Source organism: Geotrypetes seraphini, chromosome 3 (assembly GCF_902459505.1).
Source record: "Geotrypetes seraphini chromosome 3, aGeoSer1.1, whole genome shotgun sequence".
NCBI lineage: Eukaryota > Metazoa > Chordata > Amphibia > Gymnophiona > Dermophiidae > Geotrypetes > Geotrypetes seraphini.
In genome coordinates, this window is record NC_047086.1 from 320,444,425 (window position 1) to 320,464,613 (window position 20,189).

Consider the following 20,189-nt stretch of genomic DNA (forward strand, 5'->3'; position numbering starts at 1 on the left):
GTCAATCGCTCCTCCTAAACTTACTTGCTCCACTTCATCACTGACGCTGAAACCGTGGATTGAAGACAAAGTTTTATTTTATTTTTCTTTCCAACTTATGATTTATCTTTAATCTTATCTATTGTTTTGCCTTTTGTCTTTGTTTTGTTCTATTTCTATCATTTAAATTTCTCCAGAATTCTACTGTTCAACGGCTCCCCCTTCTGCTTCTATTCCTTTCTCTCCTCTCTTCTACCTTCCAAAGTATTTAGATCAATGCTGTCTTGTTAAAATGTTTATTTATTTTTATTTTTCCTCTAACTCTACTTTTCACTTCTCTATTACCCTCCAGGTACTTTAGTCAGATTGTGAGCCTTCGGGACAGAAAGGGAATTTTTCAAGTACCTTTCTTATTTCTAATCTTAATGCATATTTTCTGTAAACCCCTTAGAACCTAACGGATGTAGCGGTATATAAGAAATAAATTACATTACATTACATTACACCCGTCTGGCAGGCCAGCCGGCTCCAGAATGCATTGTATGCAGAGTCTGGTTTCTTGATGGTTCAGTTTAACTTTTGTCTACATATTTCTATTTTTAGTTTGTGATTATTCCATTTTGGGTGAGAGTGTATCCCTGTTCTGTGTGCATGAAAAGGACTTAGTTTTCAGTTGGCATTGACTACAGGATCAATTGACTCTGCGAGATCTGGCTTGTTTAGTTTTACAATGTATGTGTTGGTGTTCTAGTGCTCACTGCAGTATTTAAGATGCTGCCTTTTCCTAGGTACACTCTTGTTGTGCGTTATGTGAATTGTTACCAAAAATAATATTTTTTATATAGATGGGTGGGGGGAGGCAAAAAATGATGGGCCCCTGGTGTCATATATGCTAGGTACCACTGAGACCAGCAAGGTTCATGTAATAACATTCCTTCAGCCAAAAGTTTCTCTAATGAGATCACAATCGGCACATCTCAGACTAAACGTACACGCCCCCAACCACTAGGCTTCGGGCACGTGAGAAGGGAGAACCCGCGCCACTACAATTGCTTTTGTACTTTCTACGGATATTGCGTTGGCGACGTGCTGACACCTGACCCGTCTGTTTCCGGTGCGTCCTCCATCGCGGCCAGTTTTCTACTTCTTGTTCTTTGCTGTGTGGAGTGTGTGCGGCTGTAATGGCGGCGGCGGTGGCGGGGACGGGGAGTACGGTGCGAAAGCGCCTGCTGAAGGAGGAGGATATGACCAAGGTAGAGTTCGAGACCAGCGAGGAGGTGGACGTGACCCCGACGTTCGACACTATGGGTCTGCGCGAAGACTTACTGCGTGGTATCTACGCGTATGGTGAGCTTGGGCGGCTAAGGGGGGCACGGGGTGCATAGTGACAGGGAACTAGGCCCACTGGAGTGTAGAGCTTGGGGATACGGGGTAAATAGGCCCCTTTCGGACCATCTCAACCCCTGTTACAAGATTAGAGGGGGTTATTAGAGAATAATAGCGCGTAAGAATGAGCAGGGGGTAGTAAGGTTGAGAGATGTAGGATTAGAGACAGAATGCATGCCAGGGAGGGTTGCAGAAAAGAGACTTTGCGATAGAGCGTGACAGGGGAGAAAAAGAATCTTGCTGACTTGAATGAAAGATCATAGCGTAAAGATTTGGGGAAGAGAAATACTGTACTACTACCACTTGTTTTTCTATAGCGCTGCTAGATGTATTCAGCACTGTACATTAAAAATGAAAGAAACAGTCCCTGTTCAGTAGAGCTTTACAATCTAATCAAACAGGACAAGTAGGGAGTTTCTCAGGCATGAAAAAGAAATCTCAAGCTGTCATTGCACAGGTCCGGTGACATGTATTTCTTTCCTCATTCCTTCCAGTCCTTGTGGAATTACTGCTCTCCTTTCCATTTACTTTGGAGAACGTATTGCTTTTCATAGTTGTAATAATTCTTTGTTGTGCGTTATTTTTTCCTGATATCTTGTTTGGGCATGAGCTTTTAAGACAACATTGGTCTCCATATAGTGCAGCGATGGCGAACCTATGGCACGCGTGCCAACTGTGGCACGCGAAGGCCTTGCAGCTGGCACCACAGGGCCGCCATCAGGGCAGTACTATCAGGGGGTGCACAGGAGAGAGAGCTGAACGGGGACGATGGGGGACCCGCGGGGTTAAATATAACTCGAGCCGTGAGGCTCGCCTTCTACTCCGACTGCCCTGCCGCTCACACAGCCGATCGGAAATCTTCCCCGACGTCAGCTGAAGTCGGGGAAGATTTCCGATCGGCTATGTGTGCGCGGCGGGACAGGCAGGAAATAGAAGACAAGCCTACGTGGCTCGAGCTACATTTTGCTGAGAAAGTTGCTAAGATGGGCTGGGAGACAAACGGGGAACACAAAAGGGGGAGGGAGTGCGTTTTGGACACAAGGCATGAACTTGGGAGAAAGGAAGGGAGGGAAAGAGATGCTGAGGTGGGGGAGGGAATGGGTTTTTGGACACAGAAAGTATGAACTTGGGAGAGAGGAAAGGAGGGAAAGAGATGCTGAGGTGGGGGAGGGAATGGGTTTTTGGACACAGAAAGCATGAACTTGGGAGAGAGGAAAGGAGGGAAAGAGAAGCTGAGGTGGGGGAGGGAATGGGTTTTTGCACACAGAAGGCATGGACTTGGGAGAGAGGAAGGGAGGGAAAGAGATGCTGAGGTGGGGGAGGGAATGGGTTTTTGGACACAGAAGGCATGGACTTGGGAGAGAGGAAGGGAGGGAAAGAGATGCTGAGGTGGGGGAGGGAATGGGTTTTTGGACACAGAAGGCATGGACTTGGGAGAGAGGAAGGGAGGGAAATAGATGCTGAGGTGGGGGAGGGAATGGGTTTTTGGACACAAGGCATGAACTTGGGAGAGAGGAAGGGAGGGAAAGAGATGCTGAGGTGCGGGAGGGAATGGGTTTTTGGACATAAGGCATGGACTTGGGAGAGAGGAAGGGAGGGAAATAGATGCTGAGGTGGGGGATGGAATGGGTTTTTGGACACAGAAAGCATGAACTTGGGAGAGAGGAAAGGAGGGAAAGAGAAGCTGAGGTGAGGGAGGGAATGGGTTTTTGCACACAGAAGGCATGGACTTGGGAGAGAGGAAGGGAGGGAAAGAGATGCTGAGGTGGGGGAGGGAATGGGTTTTTGGACACAGAAGGCATGGACTTGGGAGAGAGGAAGAGAGGGAAAGAGATGCTGAGGTGGGGGAGGGAATGGGTTTTTGGACACAGAAGGCATGGACTTGGGAGAGAGGAAGGGAGGGAAATAGATGCTGAGGTGGGGGAGGGAATGGGTTTTTGGACACAAGGCATGAACTTGGGAGAGAGGGAGGGAGGGAAAGAGATGCTGAGGTGCGGGAGGGAATGGGTTTTTGGACACAAGGCATGAACTTGGGTGAGAGGAAGGGAGGGAAATAGATGCTGAGGTGTGGGAGGGAATGTGTTTTTGGACACAGAAGGCATGGACTTGGGAGAGAGGAAGGGAGGGAAAGAGATGCTGAGGTGGGGGAGGGAATGTGTTTTTGGACACAGAAGGCAAGGACTTGGGAGAGAGGAATGGAGGGAAAGAGATGGTTGTGTACACGGGGAATAGAAGAAAGGAGAATTTTTGGTCATAGGGAGGGAGTGAGGTACAGACAGTGGCATACCAAGGTGGGGGTGGGGCGGTCTGCCCCGGATTTACGCCCCAAGGGGGTGCACAGCTGGCCACCCTCCAGTGTTCTCCCTAGGCTGGCAAACTGAGTCTCTTTAGCCACTTGAGTGCCACCGCCGCCATTGGGAACAGGCCGGTGCCAAGTTCTCCCTGTTTTTCCCTGTGGGGCCGACCAACTCTCGCCACCCGCGTCAATTCTGATGTCGGAGAGGACGTTCTGGGCCAGCCAATCGCTACCTGGCTGGCCCAGAACGTCCTCTCCGATGTTAGAATTGACATCGAGTGGCGAGAGTTTGTCGGCCCCGTGGGGAAGAGAAGCAGGGCGAACTCGGCGCCAGCCTGTTCCGATAGCGGGAGTGGCAGCCTATTCCCCAGTGGCGGTGGCAGCATTTTCCCAATGGTGGTGGCATAGGGGAGGGCAAGGAGAAAGAAAGAAAGGGGGGGACAGGGAGCCAAAAAAAAAAAAGAAAGAGGGCTGGATGAAACAAAGAAAAATGGGGCACGGAGAGAGAGAAAGACAGACATACAGAATGAAAGGGGGTATGGAGAGAGAGAAAAAGAAAGAAGGGGGCAGGGTGAAACAAAGAAAAAGTTTGGGGAGGGAATGAGATCTGGAGGAGAGAAAGCATACAGGAGGCTGAAAAAAGGGAAGAAATATTGGATGCACAGTCAGAATAATAAAGTGCAACCAGAGACTGATGAAATTACCAAAGGTAGGAAAATGATTTTATTTTCAATTTAGTGTTCAAAATGTGTCCGTTTTGAGAATTTATATATGCTGTCTATATTTTGCACTATGGCCCCCTTTTACTAAACCGCAATAGCGTTTTTTAGCGCAGGGAGCCTATGAGCTTCAAGAGCAGCGTGGGGCATTCAGCGCAGGTCCCTGCGCTAAAAACCGCTATCGCGGTTTAGTAAAAAGGGAGGGGGAATATTTGTCTATTTTTGTATAGTTGTTACTGAGGTGACATTGCATAAAGTCATCTGCCTTGACCTCTTTGAAAACCCGCGGAATATAAATGATAATTAACATTTTCTCTGCGTACAGCGTGCTTTGTGTTTTTAAAATTTTATTGTTGGTAGATCATTTTGACTTGGCCACAAAGGTAAGGGGGAGGGAGGGGAGCTGCTGAAAGAGTCTACCTTGACGTGGTTGCAGGCTTACAAATCTTTTGGTCAAAGAGTGCGGCGACAGAGAAAAGTATGTGTGTATTCGGCCCATGAATGAAATCATTAAAACATTATAAATTGCCAATAAATTGAAATGAAAACCAAAGGATTGTGAATCAAATTGATTCTCTGACAATACAAAGATTCCAACCTTTAAAAATGATGTTACATAGTTCAGGCAACTTTATAAAGAGTTTTTAGATACTAAAATCGTATTATTAAGGTTTAATTGACGTGCTGGCACTTTGAGGAAATTCTTTGGTTTTGTGCGGCAGTTTGGGCACTCGGGCTCAAAAAGGTTAGCCATCACTGATATAGTGCATGAGAGCTGCTCTTTAGTATCGTATGTTACCAGAAGAAGGGACTGATGAGACTTTGAAAGCATATGGACATCATTTTTGGATCTCTTTTATACATCACTAGGAAGATGTTATGGTTGAGCTTTGATTTGTTAAGGCTGGGTAGGGAACGTATTTTTGTTGTTGGGATTTTTGGGAGGTTGTATATTTTTTAATGTGGCCTTACTCCCAAGTGGGAGTGGGCCAGTAATATCTTTGAAAACTTTAGAGGCTTCTCCTTATGTAAGTCTGTTGTTTGGTGTTTATATTTATTCCTTCCTGTTTGGTCTGCCTTATTGGTGTTTTTCATCTACTCTAGCATTGTTTCTGAATCATTAATATGACATTTTTAAAACTGTACTGTTATTTATGTGCACCTTGAACCCTTCTATTGACACCTTTTTGTTTCCTTCTATTCAGCTTCCTCATGCGGTCTTTTATCTTCCTTTTTGACATTCAGAAATATATTTTTAAATGTAATGTCTAGAAATTTCTCTTATCATGACCTGAATTTAACCCCTGTGGGGTTAAAAACTTTTTTTGAGGCTGAGAGGGCTCTGACATCAAACTCAATCTATACTTATTTTGTATAAATCATCTTCTAGTTCTTACAAACAGGCTATTATTTCAACAAAAAGTTCTACTACTCAAAATAAAAAATGCACCGAATACTTCAGTCTTAAATGCTCAAATCATTAACATGTCATTTGGCTAAACCTCTTAATCATTCTTTACCAACTTCTCAAGATTTAGCTAACTTTTACCAAAATAAGATTGCTTGATAGAATAAGGAACACTATTACAACAAATATTCATCAGACATCTGGTTCATACTTTATGTAGTAAAGCAAATTTTAATCTTCCATCTTTAAAACAATTTTCTAGGACTTCGTACATCTACTTCTCCAGCAGATCCTATTCCTTATTTTCTTCTTAAACAATCTCTTTCATCTCTTCTTCCTTTTATACACTCAATGGTTTTATGTAGCCTTCAAACAGGAGGATATTTTCCTGATAAGTGGAAGCTGATTTTTTTTTTATAACAAAAACTGAAAAATAACTAATTGGATATTCCAGAACCTAGTAATTATCGACCAATCGCTAATCTTCCATTTATGTCCAAAATTGTTGAAGCAACAGTACATTTACAATTACGATTTTGTAGATAAAACAAATGTTACATCCAGACAACTTTTCTATCATCATATCACTGAAACAACTTTGATAGGTATCGCTACTATATTCAAAAGGCGCTGGATCAGTTTAAGAATGTTTTGATGATTTCTTTTGATCTGTCTTCAGCTTTTGATATTATTGATCATTCTCTTTTTTGAGTGTCTTCAGGAACTAGGTACCTTACTGTTTTGGAATGGTTTACCTCTTATTTGGTAAACTGTTCATATACTTTGATAACACAGGATACTGAATCTATATCCTTTAGTTCAGAGCTAGGTCTTTCCCAAGGTTTGATTCTATCTCCTCTTCTATTCAATGTTTACCGCTTGCACTTTTGACCTGGGCTCAATCATTGGAATTCACAATGTATGTTTATTCTGCTGATATCCAAATTTTATATACTATAGAATCTTACTCTGTCACTGAAATTGTGTCTATTAATGAGAATCTTGTTTATATTATAAATTGGTTAATTACTTTTTGCTAGATTAATCCATTCATTACTTTTTCCAGATGCTTTGAACATTTTGATACATTCATTACATTCAACAACTTGATTAGTGTAATTCTCTTTATGCAAGTTTACGTCAAAAGGATATTTGTAGACTTCAGATTATACAAAATACTGTTATTCACTTAATTCATAATATTTGTAAATTTGATCATGTTACTCCATTCTTGAAAGTAGCTCATTGGCTTTCTATTAATCATTGTAGTACATGGAGAAAATTCAAGATAGTGTCTTAGCAGGATGGACGCTGTGAGGCTCCAAGTTTGGGGAACTTTTCTTCAAAAAATTAACATTTTGAAATAGCAATTCGCGAATCTTGAAAAACCGTGAATACGGTTTTCAGCGGGGGAGACAGGAGAGGGCGGCAGGAGAGAGCGGCCGGAGTGCTGGCGAGTGAAGGAAATCACTCATAGTATGCTTAGACAGCCTCTTCCTGCATTAAAGTTGGGCCTCACCAATCAGGAGTTGCTTTGACACGCAGCTCCTGATTGGTGAGGCTCGACTTTAGAGCAGGAAGAGGTGGTCAGAGCATTCCGCGAGTGATTTCCTTCACTCGCCGGCGCTCCGGCTGCCCTCTCCTTCCCTGTCATTCGCGGTCAGAAAATACTGCAAATGACTGGGACCGTGAATCGCCGATCGTGAATGACCGGGGGAGCACTGTAGATGGGTAAGAGGAAGGGGAAAGTCAGGACTTACCCATCTGAGCCCTCTCCGACTCCCCTTTCCACCATCGTCTGATTTGTGACCCGCATGGCATGTCCCCCTGGATCAGGTGCTGGCAGAGAGGCAGCTCGATGTTACACTGAGCCTGGAGGAGAGACTTCCGCCCTTGGATCCAGACATTGAGCCGCGCACTGAGTTCTCGATGAGCCCACAGGGAGAGGGAAACCCTGTGGATTCCTCATCACCAGAGGGGAGTACTCGAGGCTTGACAGGAGACGCTGATGCATTGAGCATCAGTATGGGAGCAGAGTTTAAGCTCCCCTTGGATATCGAAGGTGCCGTGGGTGGTGCACGCTCCTGAGAGAATGCCAGGTCTGTGAAACAGGATCAGCAGCAGAATACTGGTGAGCACAGCATATCTCCAATGATAAAACCTGCTCATGTCACTCTCAATTCCATCTGGGATGCTGTGCGCTTGGAGAAGATTTTTACTGATAACAATGTTTTGGTAGATAATTCTTTGCAAGATGTAAAAAACAGAATTACCACCCAGGAAGTGAAATTTACCGAGTTAGAGAAAAAAATGGAGGACAACCAGCAAGATCTTAAAGAGTGTAAGACTAAAACACTGACTTTTAGTCAGGGGTTAGTGGGACTGAGAAATAAAGTTGAGAAAATGGAGAATTATACCCGTAGGTTAAATCTACATTTTGTTAACTTTCCTCAATCCAAGAATATAGCTCCCATTGAACTGCTTAAGAAATATCTGATGGAAGTTCTGGGAGTTCCTAAGGAAGCAGTGCCTCCATTTTCCAGAGTTTACTTTGTTCCAGCGAAAAAAACGACAACCTCAGGTCCAGGGAGATTTGTCCTGGGACAGTTTAAATGTCACTCAGTTACTGGAAACATCTTAGGTGAAGAGAGCATGAGATCTATGCTCCTGATGACATTTGTTTTCGAGTCTGACAAAGACTGGGTGATGAGGCTGTATTTTCATAATAATGATAAATTATTCTTAGGAGGAAATGTGTGGATATTTCCTGATGTTTGTGTAAACACACAAGAAAAGAAAGCAGTTTTTGTTGTTGCATGCTTAGGTGTTATCCCTGGGAGCCGATTTCTTCTTACATTTTCCCTGTAAATGTTTTAATTTTGTATGAATCAAATAGGTATGTTTTCTTTGATCCCAAACAATTAAAGGCTTTTCTTGAAAATAAACGCAAGATACAGGTCCAGATTAGGGACCAAAGGGAAGAAATAGGAGATTAGCTAAAAGAGGAAGGATGTTTAAATTAATTTAGTCCTATTTGAGATGTCGTCAATTGTTTAGTATTATTTCTTAATTTTGTTGTGCCTCTTTTTCCTGACAATTTTCTTCCCCTTATATAGTGGGCTTATGTGGGATTTAGCTATATGACCATTTTTGATGCATTATTTTCATGATTATATGTTTGTGTTAAAAAAACTTGTATGCAATAGCTATTTTCTGTTTCCTAAGGCATGTAATATGTTATAATTCAATTAAAATTGAATAAATAAAGAATAATAATAAAAAAATCATTGTATTACATATAAAATACTTTTATTAATTTTTAAGGTGTTAAATAAGGGAGAACCTCTTTATCTGGTATGACTTCTGAGTCCATACAAATCTTTAAGAACTCTTAGATCAGCAAATCATAATTGCCTTTCAATTCCAACTTATCGAGAAATTGTTCATGAACATGTTAGAGCTCCATAAACGGCCCACAGATTTGGAATTCTCTACTCCTATCTCTTTGGTTATTGACTTCCATCGATAAGTTCAAAGCTGATTTGAAAACATTTATTTTCTCAGGTGTATATCTGACATGATGGCAGTTGACTATGCTGGAGGAGTATTGTAAAATATAATATTTTCCTTTCTTTTTTTTTAAGTTCAATAAGTTTTTTTATTATAATTTGAATAATACATTATCCATTAATAATAGGAAAAAAAGAAAATCTACAATCAAAGTACATAATTACATCATGCATGAATCTTTTTTAAGCCCACTAAACGGGGGGGGGGGGGGGGGGTGCGCAGGGTACTAATACAACAAGAAAAAGTAAAAGAAAAGATAAAGGAAAGATTTTCAGCTCGCCTTCGCGAACCTTGTATCAATCCTTACTGTTTTAGGGATACATTCCTCCTCAAAATCTTAGGAATGAAACAATACAAAAAGAGTAATACTATTTCTGCTCACGTGCAACTAGAAATTGTTGCAGTTGAATGGGATCCCAAAAAACATATTCAACATCATGTAACTTAACTAAACATTTACAGGGAAATTTTAAATAAAAAGATGCCTCTAAGGCCAAAACTCTAAGCTTTAACTTCAAAAACTCTTTCCTTCTAAATTGAGTAGCTCTAGAAACATCAGGAAAAATCCTAACTAAGTCACCACAAAATTTAGTTAACCTATTTTTAAAGTAAAATTTCATGATTAACATTTTATCTATCTCACTCATGCATGTTATCACCAGGGTAGACCGACTCTGAATCACATCTTGAGTGTTTTCCAAAAATTCTGTTAAATTAATTTCTGTTGTGACCAGACGGTCAACCTATATATAATATTTTCCTAATGTTTTTATGTCTTTTTCTATTCTTATTTCCCGTATATACTCAAATATAAACCCATCTAAATATAAACCTAGGTCAGTGTTTCTCAACATGCGGTCCGTGTACCCTCAGGGGTACACAGGCTGCTTGTTGGGGGTATACGGCCTGGCCACCGTGGAGGATATTCCTGTCCGTCTGTAGAAGCCACCGTCCCCTGCCGCTGCTGAGGATCTTGCCTTCCTGCCCACCGCCTGTCGTGGCTGGGGATCCCTCCCTGCCTATGGGGTCTTCATGAGTGTACTCCACTATCTACCATCTTGGTTTGGTGTTTTTGTTAATTATCACTAACTGTTCATAGATATAACAGGCATCTCTGAGACCTGGTGGAATGAAGATAACCACGGGATGCTGTGATACCAGGGTTACAAATTATATTGCAATGATAAGGTAGATTGTTGGAGAACTGCTGCTCCTTGTGATCCTGGGCAAGTCACCTAATCCGCCTTTGTCCCAGGTACCATAGTTAAGTTGTGAGCCCAGCAAGATAGGGAAAAACTCGTGAGTATCTGATCATTGTAAACCACTTAGGATATAAGTGGTTTATAAATAATGTAATGCCAAGTTCGTTAGGTAGTCAGCACTTCACGGCATACAAAGAGACATACACAATCTAATTTAATCGTTGCATAAATTGCCACTACTGGTTTCCAAAATGATCAAGCCAGCATCCCCATCATCATAGGGGCCATGCCCAGTAGCCATGCAACAACAGCCACCGGTGGGTTTCTTTCCACAGGATCCCAAGTCTGTTTATGGGTTTATTTTTCACAGGATCCCAAGCCTCTCTACATTATGATTTATCTTGCCAAAGGGATTACAGCAATTCTTCTGTAAAGACTCATATTCAGTGAGGAAAAGACCTTAATGATGAAGGCAAACTTAGGATGCTTGATCTTGCTTTGTTCCTGAGCATCTGATCAGTAGCTTCTGCTCTTGATCAGTAAAATCCTCAAATCTTTTCAATGCAGCTTTTTTTTTTTTTTTTGCTGCAAAAAAACAAAGGGGAGGCAAAGTTATATCCTCTTCAAAGTCTGACATCTATAACCTAAAAATCAAAAAACACAATCTGAATCGGATATCGTGGCACAGGTTCAAAAATTTTTAAATACCTGACTAAAGCATGTGAATTGAGCCAAATAATAAACAAATGGCTAAAATGGTTGATAATAACAGGTTCAACAAGGCCTTCTTAAGCCTATCAATTCTGAGTGTAAAAACTATTTTAATACTTGGAAAATACGAATGGTACACAAATGTTATACATAGCAGCAACCAACTGATAAACCCAGCGCTGCCTTCACTGGAGAATGAACAGCAAATGAAGCACAAAATATAGCACCAATCACAAAACTCACTATCAGAAAAACACATATTACAACAATACTGTAGAATCTTTAGAAATCTTTGATAAGCATAAAACAGTTTGAAATACAGTGGTATTCAAACATAAATGCAAATATTGCATGTCACACTGCTAAGCATTCCTAACTTTTGAGGTGCTTTTGTACATTTTTATGACAGTAGTACTGCAAAATCAAAAGGTATACACTTCTCCCATCATATTCGCTATGATAGGGGATTAGCAGAACCGCAAATACAGAAAGACTGCGAATAACTTTTTCAAATGTATTCGCTGTTTTCTATTAAAAACCATCGTGAATGTGGTGAAACCGTGAATAACATGGTGGGAGACCTGGTCTGTTCTTGAAGGAGAGGCAAAACACGGTGAAAAAAGTGCTGGGAATCAGCAATTTTCTCTGTAAACGCTTGGAATCGGTGATTTCTCTGTGCAAGCTGATGTAATTTGGGGGGAGGATCCAGCAAGCTAAAACCGTGATTAATTGAAACTGCGATGCTGAAACCGCAAACACGGAGGGAGAAGTGTATATCTTATACAGTAGAATTTTCTCTTTTAGTGTTGCTTTTAGGAAGATATAGGCAGACTCTCTTTTTAAAATTGACCCTGAAAATTGATGAATTTCATCCCTTTGTTTCAAAGATGCCAAATTTGAATGAATGTTATGATGCAGCAGAATTGCTGTGAATTTGAGAGAGAGGCACAGATAGTTTCTCAGAGGGTATTTGCAAAGTAGCGACGTGGTTATTGCTTCATTCATTTGTGACGTATTACATACTTAATGTGCTAGCCAGAGCCCATTTGGACTTCAGGATTTTGTCTTCCCCTTCCTAGTGAGACTGCTAGAGCACATCCCAGTAGCTCAGCCCAAATGCTAAGGAAGGTGAAATGTATCATACCTTTTAATTTCCTTTTCTGTAGTTGGGCAAGGAAAGTACCATCCTGAGACCCTCACTCAGGAAGACTACAGTAACTGGGATTCTTTGGGTTCCCTGCTTTTCTCTCCAGTGCTATTCTTGAGGGGGGGAGGAGGAAATAAAAGGAAAAAAATAAATGTGATTCATTATAATTGGAGTGGTTGAATTTGGTAAAAGCATACTGGTACCTTCCAGTGCGCCACTAGCAGGTTATACTGGTGATGTCATTGATAAAGTTCAGTTTCTCTACTTCCATCTACCCAACTAACATGGAAAGGAATTTAGAGGTATGACTAAATTTTACCTCCTCATTTCTTTTTTATTTTTCACCCCTCAGGTTTTGAGAAGCCATCAGCTATCCAGCAGAGAGCTATTAAGCAGATCATCAAGGGAAGAGATGTGATTGCACAGTAAGTATAATTTTTTACTATAATAAAGGTTGAGAGCTACAGGAACTCAGGATAATAAATTCTTCCTCCTGTGTTCTATGGTCTGTTACATTTTAAACGGAATTTTATAGAGGTTGCCACTTTTTGAGAGAAAATTCTGTTATTTATTTACAATGAATGTACCTATTTTAAACAAAGAATGGTATGCAACCGACATTTGCCTGAAGATAGTCCAGTGTGACATTTTCTCCCTCATCGATTTACTAATTCCCTCTAAACCTCTCTTTCTAAGTCCTTCTATTCTTCATTGTAGTTTCTTTCTATACCAATTACTGTAAACCGTGCCGAGCTCTATTTCTGTGGAGATGATGCGATATACAAACTTAAGGTTTAGTTTTAGTTTCATTAGGAGCAGATGAAGTTATGAGAATCTTCTTAGCTGTTGCTGTGTGCTGTCAGTGCTGAGCTACACATTTAGTCCAGGGCTGAAGTTTCTGCTTTCGAGGGCTTGGAACATTAAGAACACTTACCCCCCTCTTCTACAAAACCGTGCTAGCAGTTTCTAGCGTGGGGAGCCGCGCTGCTCCTGACGCTCATAGGAACTCAGTGAGCATTGGGAGCAGCACGGGCCATTCAGCACAGCTCTCTGCGCTAAAAAACGCTAGCGCGGTTTCGTACAAGAGGAGGTTAGGGGACAGAGAAGGTGAAAATGGAATGGATCTGTTTCCTGGGATCCTGCTCCTCCTCCTAATTTCCTCCTTATCCTTGGTCGGAGATGTGAAGAAGATAATAAACTGTTGGGATTGAGAATATTTGATGGCTGTTGTCAACTTAAGCAAGTTTATGAAGATGGTGATGATTCGTTATACCTGTATATGAACCCGGTTGTACTTAAAGAACTAATGGACAACAGTGTTCTACTTTAGATAAGTGGCTATCATTATTATTATTTTTATATATTTGATGCACGGCATAATGGTATTTAGGATGTGAATATACAGATGGATAATGCTATGCAATTTCTGTTACAGGTTGGAACTTTATGAGCATGCTTGACCTTTTTGTTAGACTTTTTGGGTCATAATTACTTTTCTGTGCTAAGACATTTGCTTTTTCCAAATAATCTTTCCTGCTGATTGAGGGAAATGTGAGTTATTATTTGAAGAAATAATGAATATGGAGTTTTTTTTCTGTGACCGATGAATGATTGGATACCTGCCACTTATTGAAAAGTGGTGCTTGCGATTAGCAGTGGCCAAACAGGTTGAAAAGATGACTGCGAAAGCTAGAAGGATGCTAAGGTGCATAGGGAGAGGTATGGCCAGTAAGAAAAAGGAGGTATTGATGCCACTGTATAAGACTGGTGAGATCTCATTTAGAATATTGTGTACAATTCTGGAGGCCGCACCTTCAAAAAGATATTAAAAAGATGGAGTCTGTCCAGAGGAAGGCTACTAAAATGGTTCATGGTTTTCGTCATAAGGTGTATGGTGACAGACTTAAAGATGCTCTGGAATAAGAGGACATAGGATGAAGTTAAGAGGTGGCCCACACCTGTGGGCAGGGTTTGAGTTGCCTGGGCCAATCAGGCCCTAAGGCCAGCCATTCAACGAATGGCTGGCCTGAAGGATGGACGGGCTTGACACCCGTCCGTCCGGCCACTGATTTAAAGGTAGGGGGGGATTGGGGTGGGGGGAATCGAGGGGTCAGGGTGGGGGTGCGTCGAGGGCAGGAGGGCCTGGGATCCCTCCTGCCCGTATTTCACTGGCTTCCGATAACTTCCAGAGTCCACTTCAAATGCATCAGCCTAACCTTCAAGATCCTCCACGGCATCCTTCCTCCATTAATTCCACTTTCCTGGAATTCCTGGAATCTTAGTACCTCCAGACCTATCCAAAAATCGAAACTATCCTTCCCCTCACTAAAAGGCATTTCCCACCCAGGAAAACTGGGGACTTCCCTCCTCTTCAGATTCACCGAGCTCTGGAATAACCTCACCTCTCCCCTTCGGATCCTGAGTGCCCTTCCGCAAACATCTGAAAACCTGGCTTTTCTCTAAAATCTAACTTCTCCCTCCTCTCTGACATCCTAGCTCTCTAACATTCTTCTTCCCTCCGATCTTCATCTAACCCTTTCCCTGGAGTTCCTTTCTTATTACAATCCCTGTAAACCGTGCCGAGCTCCACGACCATGGAGATGGTGCGGTATAAAAACCTAAGGTTTAGTTTAGATTAGTTTAGTTTAGATAGGGGGTGTCGCCGGACCAGGAGGGCTTGGGCTCCCTCCTGGCCCCATCGTAAACGGGAGTGGGGTTGGGGATTGCTAGAGCAAGAGGGCTTGGGCTCCCTCTTGCCCCTGATCCAGTCGGGGAACATCAGGGTGCCGCGGGGCAGGAGGACTTGGGCTCCCTCCTGCCTTGATCGTTGTCGGGGGAGGGGGAAGGCTGGATCGCAGCATGGGAGATGAGCCATCTCTCCTGTTATGATCATTGCTGTAGAAACATAGAAACATAGAAACATAGAAAGATGACGGCAGATAAGGGCTACAGCCCATCAAGTCTGCCCACACCATCGACCCTCCCTTTTAAGTCTAATGTCCCATTTAAGTAGATTTGTAAGAATGCCATTCTACTGCCCCGCTCTTTCAAGTCTATACCCTAGTGATCCTATCCTTTGGCTGACCCTCGTAGGGATCCTACATAGGTATCCCATTTATTCTTAAAGTCTGGGACGCTGTGTGCCTCTATCACCTGCATTGGAAGCTTGTTCCAATGCTCAATCACTCTCTCCGTGAAGAAGTACTTCCTGGCATCTCCACGAAACTTCCCTCCCCTGAGTTTGAGCGGATGACCTCTTGTGGTCGAGGGTCCCTTCAGGAGAAAGATATCATCTTCCACCTCGACCCGTCCCGTGATGTACTTAAATGTCTCAATCATGTCGCCCCTCTCCCTACGCTCCTCGAGAGAGTAGAGCTGTAACTTGCTCAGTCTTTCCTCATACAGGAGACCCTTTAGCCCCGAGACCATCCTGGTGGCCATCCGCTGAACCGATTCAACTCTGAGCACATCTTTACAGTAGTGTGGCCTCCAAAATTGCACACAGTATTCCAGATGAGGTCTCACCATGGCTCTGTACAATGGCATCATGACTTCAGGCTTCCTGCTGACGAAGCTTCTCCTGATACAACCTATCATCTGCCGTGCTTTAGATGAAGCCTTCTCCACTTGAGTGGCAGCTTTCATATCAGCACTGATGATTACTCCTAAGTCTCGTTCTGCCGTAGTTCTGGTTAAAGTTTCTCCATTCAGGGTGTAAGTTCTGCAAGAGTTTCTGTTTCCGAGATGCATGACCTTACATTTCTTGGCGTTGAAGCCCAGCTGCCAGATCGAGGACCAGCTTTCTAGAGTACGCAGGTCTTGCTCCATAGCATCCTTTAGATTATAGTCGTTTACTATATTGCATAGTTTGGCATCATCAGCGAATAAGGTTACCTTGCCTTGAAGCCCTTGAGTCAGATCCCTAATGAATATGTTGAAGAGGAGAGGGCCCAGGACTGAACCCTGTGGCACTCCGCTAGTCACTTCCGACATTTTAGAGAGAGTACCATTAACCACTACCCTCTGAAGTCTGCCACTAAGCCAATCTTTGACCCATGTAGTTAGAGTCTCTCCCAACCCCATTGATTTCATCTTGTTCAGCAGCCTGCGGTGTGGGACGCTGTCAAACGCTTTGCTGAAGTCCAGGTACACGACGTCTAAGGACTCGCCTGAGTCCAGTCTTTTTGTTACCCAGTCAAAGAAGCTGATAAGATTGGACTGGCATGACCTACCCTTGGTGAATCCATGTTGACTGGGATCCCGGAGATTTTCCTCGTTTAGGATCGTATCCAATCTATACTTAACCAGTGTCTCCATGAGTTTACACACTATTGAGGTGAGGCTTACCGGTCTATAGTTCGCAGCCTCAGCCTTGCAACCCTTTTTATGTAGAGGAACGACGTTGGCAGTTTTCCAGTCCAACGGTACTTTCCCCGTACTTAGTGAAAGATTGAAGAGCACTGCCAACGGTTCTGCCAGAACATCTCTCAATTCTCTGAGCACTCTTGGGTGTAGATTGTCCGGTCCCATGGCTTTGCTCACCTTGAGTCTTGCCAGTTCGTTATAGACGTCCCCAGGTGTGAACTCAAAATTCTGAAACGGGTCATCCACGTCTTGTTTCTCTTTCAACTGTGGTCCATGTCCTGGTGCCTCGCAGGTGAAGACTGAGCAGAAATATTCATTTAGTAGTTCTGCTTTCTTGGAGTCCGCCACTGCGTAGTTTCCGTCCGGTTGTCTAAGGCGTACTATACCGTCTGTGTTCCTTTTCCTATCACTGATATACCTAAAGAAGGATTTGTCCCCCTTTTTAATGTTTTTTGCCAGAGTTTCTTCCACTCAAAGTTTGGCCTCCCTAACTGCTGTTTTGACTGCTGCAGATCTGGTCTTATATTCTACTTTAGTTTCTTTTTTTTGCGTACGTTTGTAGGAAAGAAATGCTTTTTTCTTTTCTTTAATGAGGTGCGAGATCTCTCCAGTGAACCATTGGGGTTTGTTGTTTCTTTGCCGTTTATCTACTGATTTTATGTAGCGATTAGTTGCTTCGTGTATGGATGATTTCAGGTATGACCACATAGTTTCCACATTGCCGGTCTCTGCTTGGTCCTGCAGCGTCTGATGAACGAAATCTCCCATGCGTGTGAAGTCGGTGCCCCGGAAATTGAGTACCTTTGTTTTTGTAATTGATTTAGGGGATCCTTTCCCAAGGTTGAACCATATCATGTTATGGTCGCTGGAGGCTAATGTATCTCCCACTGAAACCTCTGAGACGCTTTCCCCGTTGGTGAGTACCAGGTCTAGGATCGCCTGGTCCCTAGTGGGCTCCGTTACCATCTGTCTGAGATGTACTCCTTCTATGGAGGTCAAAAGCTTCCTGCTGCTGCTGGTTGTTGCTGAAAATGTGTTCCAATCTGCATCAGGCATGTTGAAGTCCCCTAGCAGTACAGTGTCGCCCCGTAGAGTTATGTTCTCTATGTCTTCAATTAATTCTGCGTCCATGTTTTCCGGTTGTCTTGGAGGTCTGTATACCACACCAGCAACCCTTTTTCAGCACTTATACCTGTTTTGACTTGGTCTAAGTCAAAACTTATAAGTGCCGACTAGGCAACCTGCCTAAAGTTTTGGTTATACCTGCTGCACGCCTAGGTCTAGGTCGGCCCACCTTCCGCCCACTGACTGTCCTTTCCCCTCCTCTAAAAATGCTTCTTTTCGCTCTATGCATTTAGAGGCAGGGGAAAGGCCTAAACTGGTTTTGGTTCATAGACAAAACCACCGAAGACAAAGCTGCGCACCGACAACTAAGCGCAAGATGGAAGTGCGCGCCGAAGAAAAAGAGTGTTTTTAGGGGCTCCCGACAGGGGGTTTTGTTGGGGAACCCCCCACTTTACTTAATACAGATCGCGGCGGCGTTGTGGGGGGTTTGGGGGGTTGTAACTGCCCTTATTATACTGTAAACTTAACTGTTTCCCTGTTTTTTAGGGAAAAAGTGAAGTTTTCAGTAAAATGTGCGGGGTTACAACCCCCCAAACCCCCCACAACGTGGCGCGATCTGTATAAAGTAAAGTGGGGGGGTTCCCCCCCACACATCCCGTCGGAGCCCTTTAAAACAGTCATTTTCTTCGGCGCGCGCCTCCACGTTGCGCTCAGTTGTCTGCGCGTGCCTTTGTCCCGGCGCGCTTTTGACCAGACACCCTGGTTTTAGATACATCTAAAACCAGTTTTGATTATGTGTACTTGGACGATCAGGCTTTTTGATCATCCAAGTACCTATTTAGGCCACTTTTTAGACGTTTGTTTTTTTTTGATTATGAGCCCCTTAGGTTCCCTAAGATTTGCTAGTTTTATGTTAGGTTATGGTAATGTTTAATTTTTATTTTGTAATGTTGTACTTGATAGGTTACCCTCCTGGGATTTTTTAGACTATTTCTTAAGAGCTAATTAGAGATTAGCTAATTACTTTTTAGCCTTTTAATTGGTTGAAGGGCCTTAAAAAAAGAAATCAAGCCAGGGTTGGGTGAGAGCTGGGGAGGGTGGGTGGGAATTAAACACTAAACAAATACTTTTCTCAATTGCCCTAATCTGGTCTTATGCTCTGAAATGCAACCTAAAATACTAATCTAGACAAAACACTTTTTATATAAGAACTCTAATAGAGACTCTAAAGCAGTGGTCTCAAAGTCCCTCCTCGAGGGCTGCAATCCAGTTGGGTTTTCAGGATTTCCCCAATGAATATGCATGAGATCTATATGCATGCACTGCTTTCAATGCATATTCATTGGGGAAATCCTGAAAACCGATTTGGATTGCGGCCCTCAAGGAGGGACTTTGAGATCCCTGCTCTAAAGGCTACACTATTGCCTAAACCAGGGATAGGCAATTCTGGTCCTCAAGAGCCGGAGCCAGGTCAGGTTTTCAGGATATCCACTATAAACATGCATGAGATAGATTTGCATCGCAAGGAGGCAGTGCATGCAAATCCATCTCGTACATATTCATTGTGGATATCCTGAAAACCTGACCTGGCGCTAGCTCTCGAGGACCGGAATTGCCTACCTCTGACCTAAACTGACTTTGCTGAAAATGTAGAGTACTGAACTACAGCTCATAGGAGCCCTACTAGACACCATACAACTCAGGGCATTTCTACAAATCAAAGACAGGACAACCTCATTCAACTTTGCAATCAAATCTATCATCTTCCATCCATCTCAGCCAGACAAATGATGAGACTGTTAGGTCACATGGCCTCTACAGTCCATGTTACCCCCATTGCGATACTTCATCTCAGGAGAGCTCAGTAGAGTCTGGCATATCAGTGGTCTCAGGCTCTTGACCCATTCTCGCAGAAGATTACTGTCACATCATCGCTGTGTCAGTCTCTTCAGCAGTGGATGAATTTGTCAAATCTTTCCAAAGGACTTTTGTTTCAAATCCCTCCACATCAAAAGGTTCTGACCACAGATTTGCCCATGTAAGCTTGGGGTGCTCACCTGGACGGTCTCCAGACACAAGGTCACTGTTTTGCTTAAGAACAGAAGCTCTATATCAATCAGTTGGAGCTCAGAGCAAGAGTTCAACACTCAGTGATCTTTCTGATCCTGTCAAAGCCATTTTGGATGCATTTCGGAAACCTTCCATACAACAATGCTATCAACAAAAGTGGACATGGTTTTCAACGTGGTGCGATCTTTATCATCAAGATGCTTCTTCCTCTCCCGTTTCTTCAGTGTTGGAGTACCTTCTTCATCTATCCAACTCGGGTCTTAAAACCATT

General features: G+C 43.0%; 1 protein-coding gene across 1 annotated transcript in view; it reads left to right on the forward strand.

Moving 5' to 3' along the window:
- The first annotated feature begins 1,061 nt into the window (after window positions 1-1,061).
- The window catches only part of EIF4A3 (eukaryotic translation initiation factor 4A3), a 77,117-nt gene continuing 57,989 nt past the window's right edge, over window positions 1,062-20,189 (forward strand). The window contains exons 1-2 of the mRNA XM_033938294.1: window positions 1,062-1,326; window positions 12,771-12,843. Of these exons, the coding sequence (XP_033794185.1) occupies window positions 1,161-1,326; window positions 12,771-12,843 (239 nt within the window). The 5' untranslated portion in view covers window positions 1,062-1,160. The remainder of the gene's footprint in view (window positions 1,327-12,770; window positions 12,844-20,189) is intronic.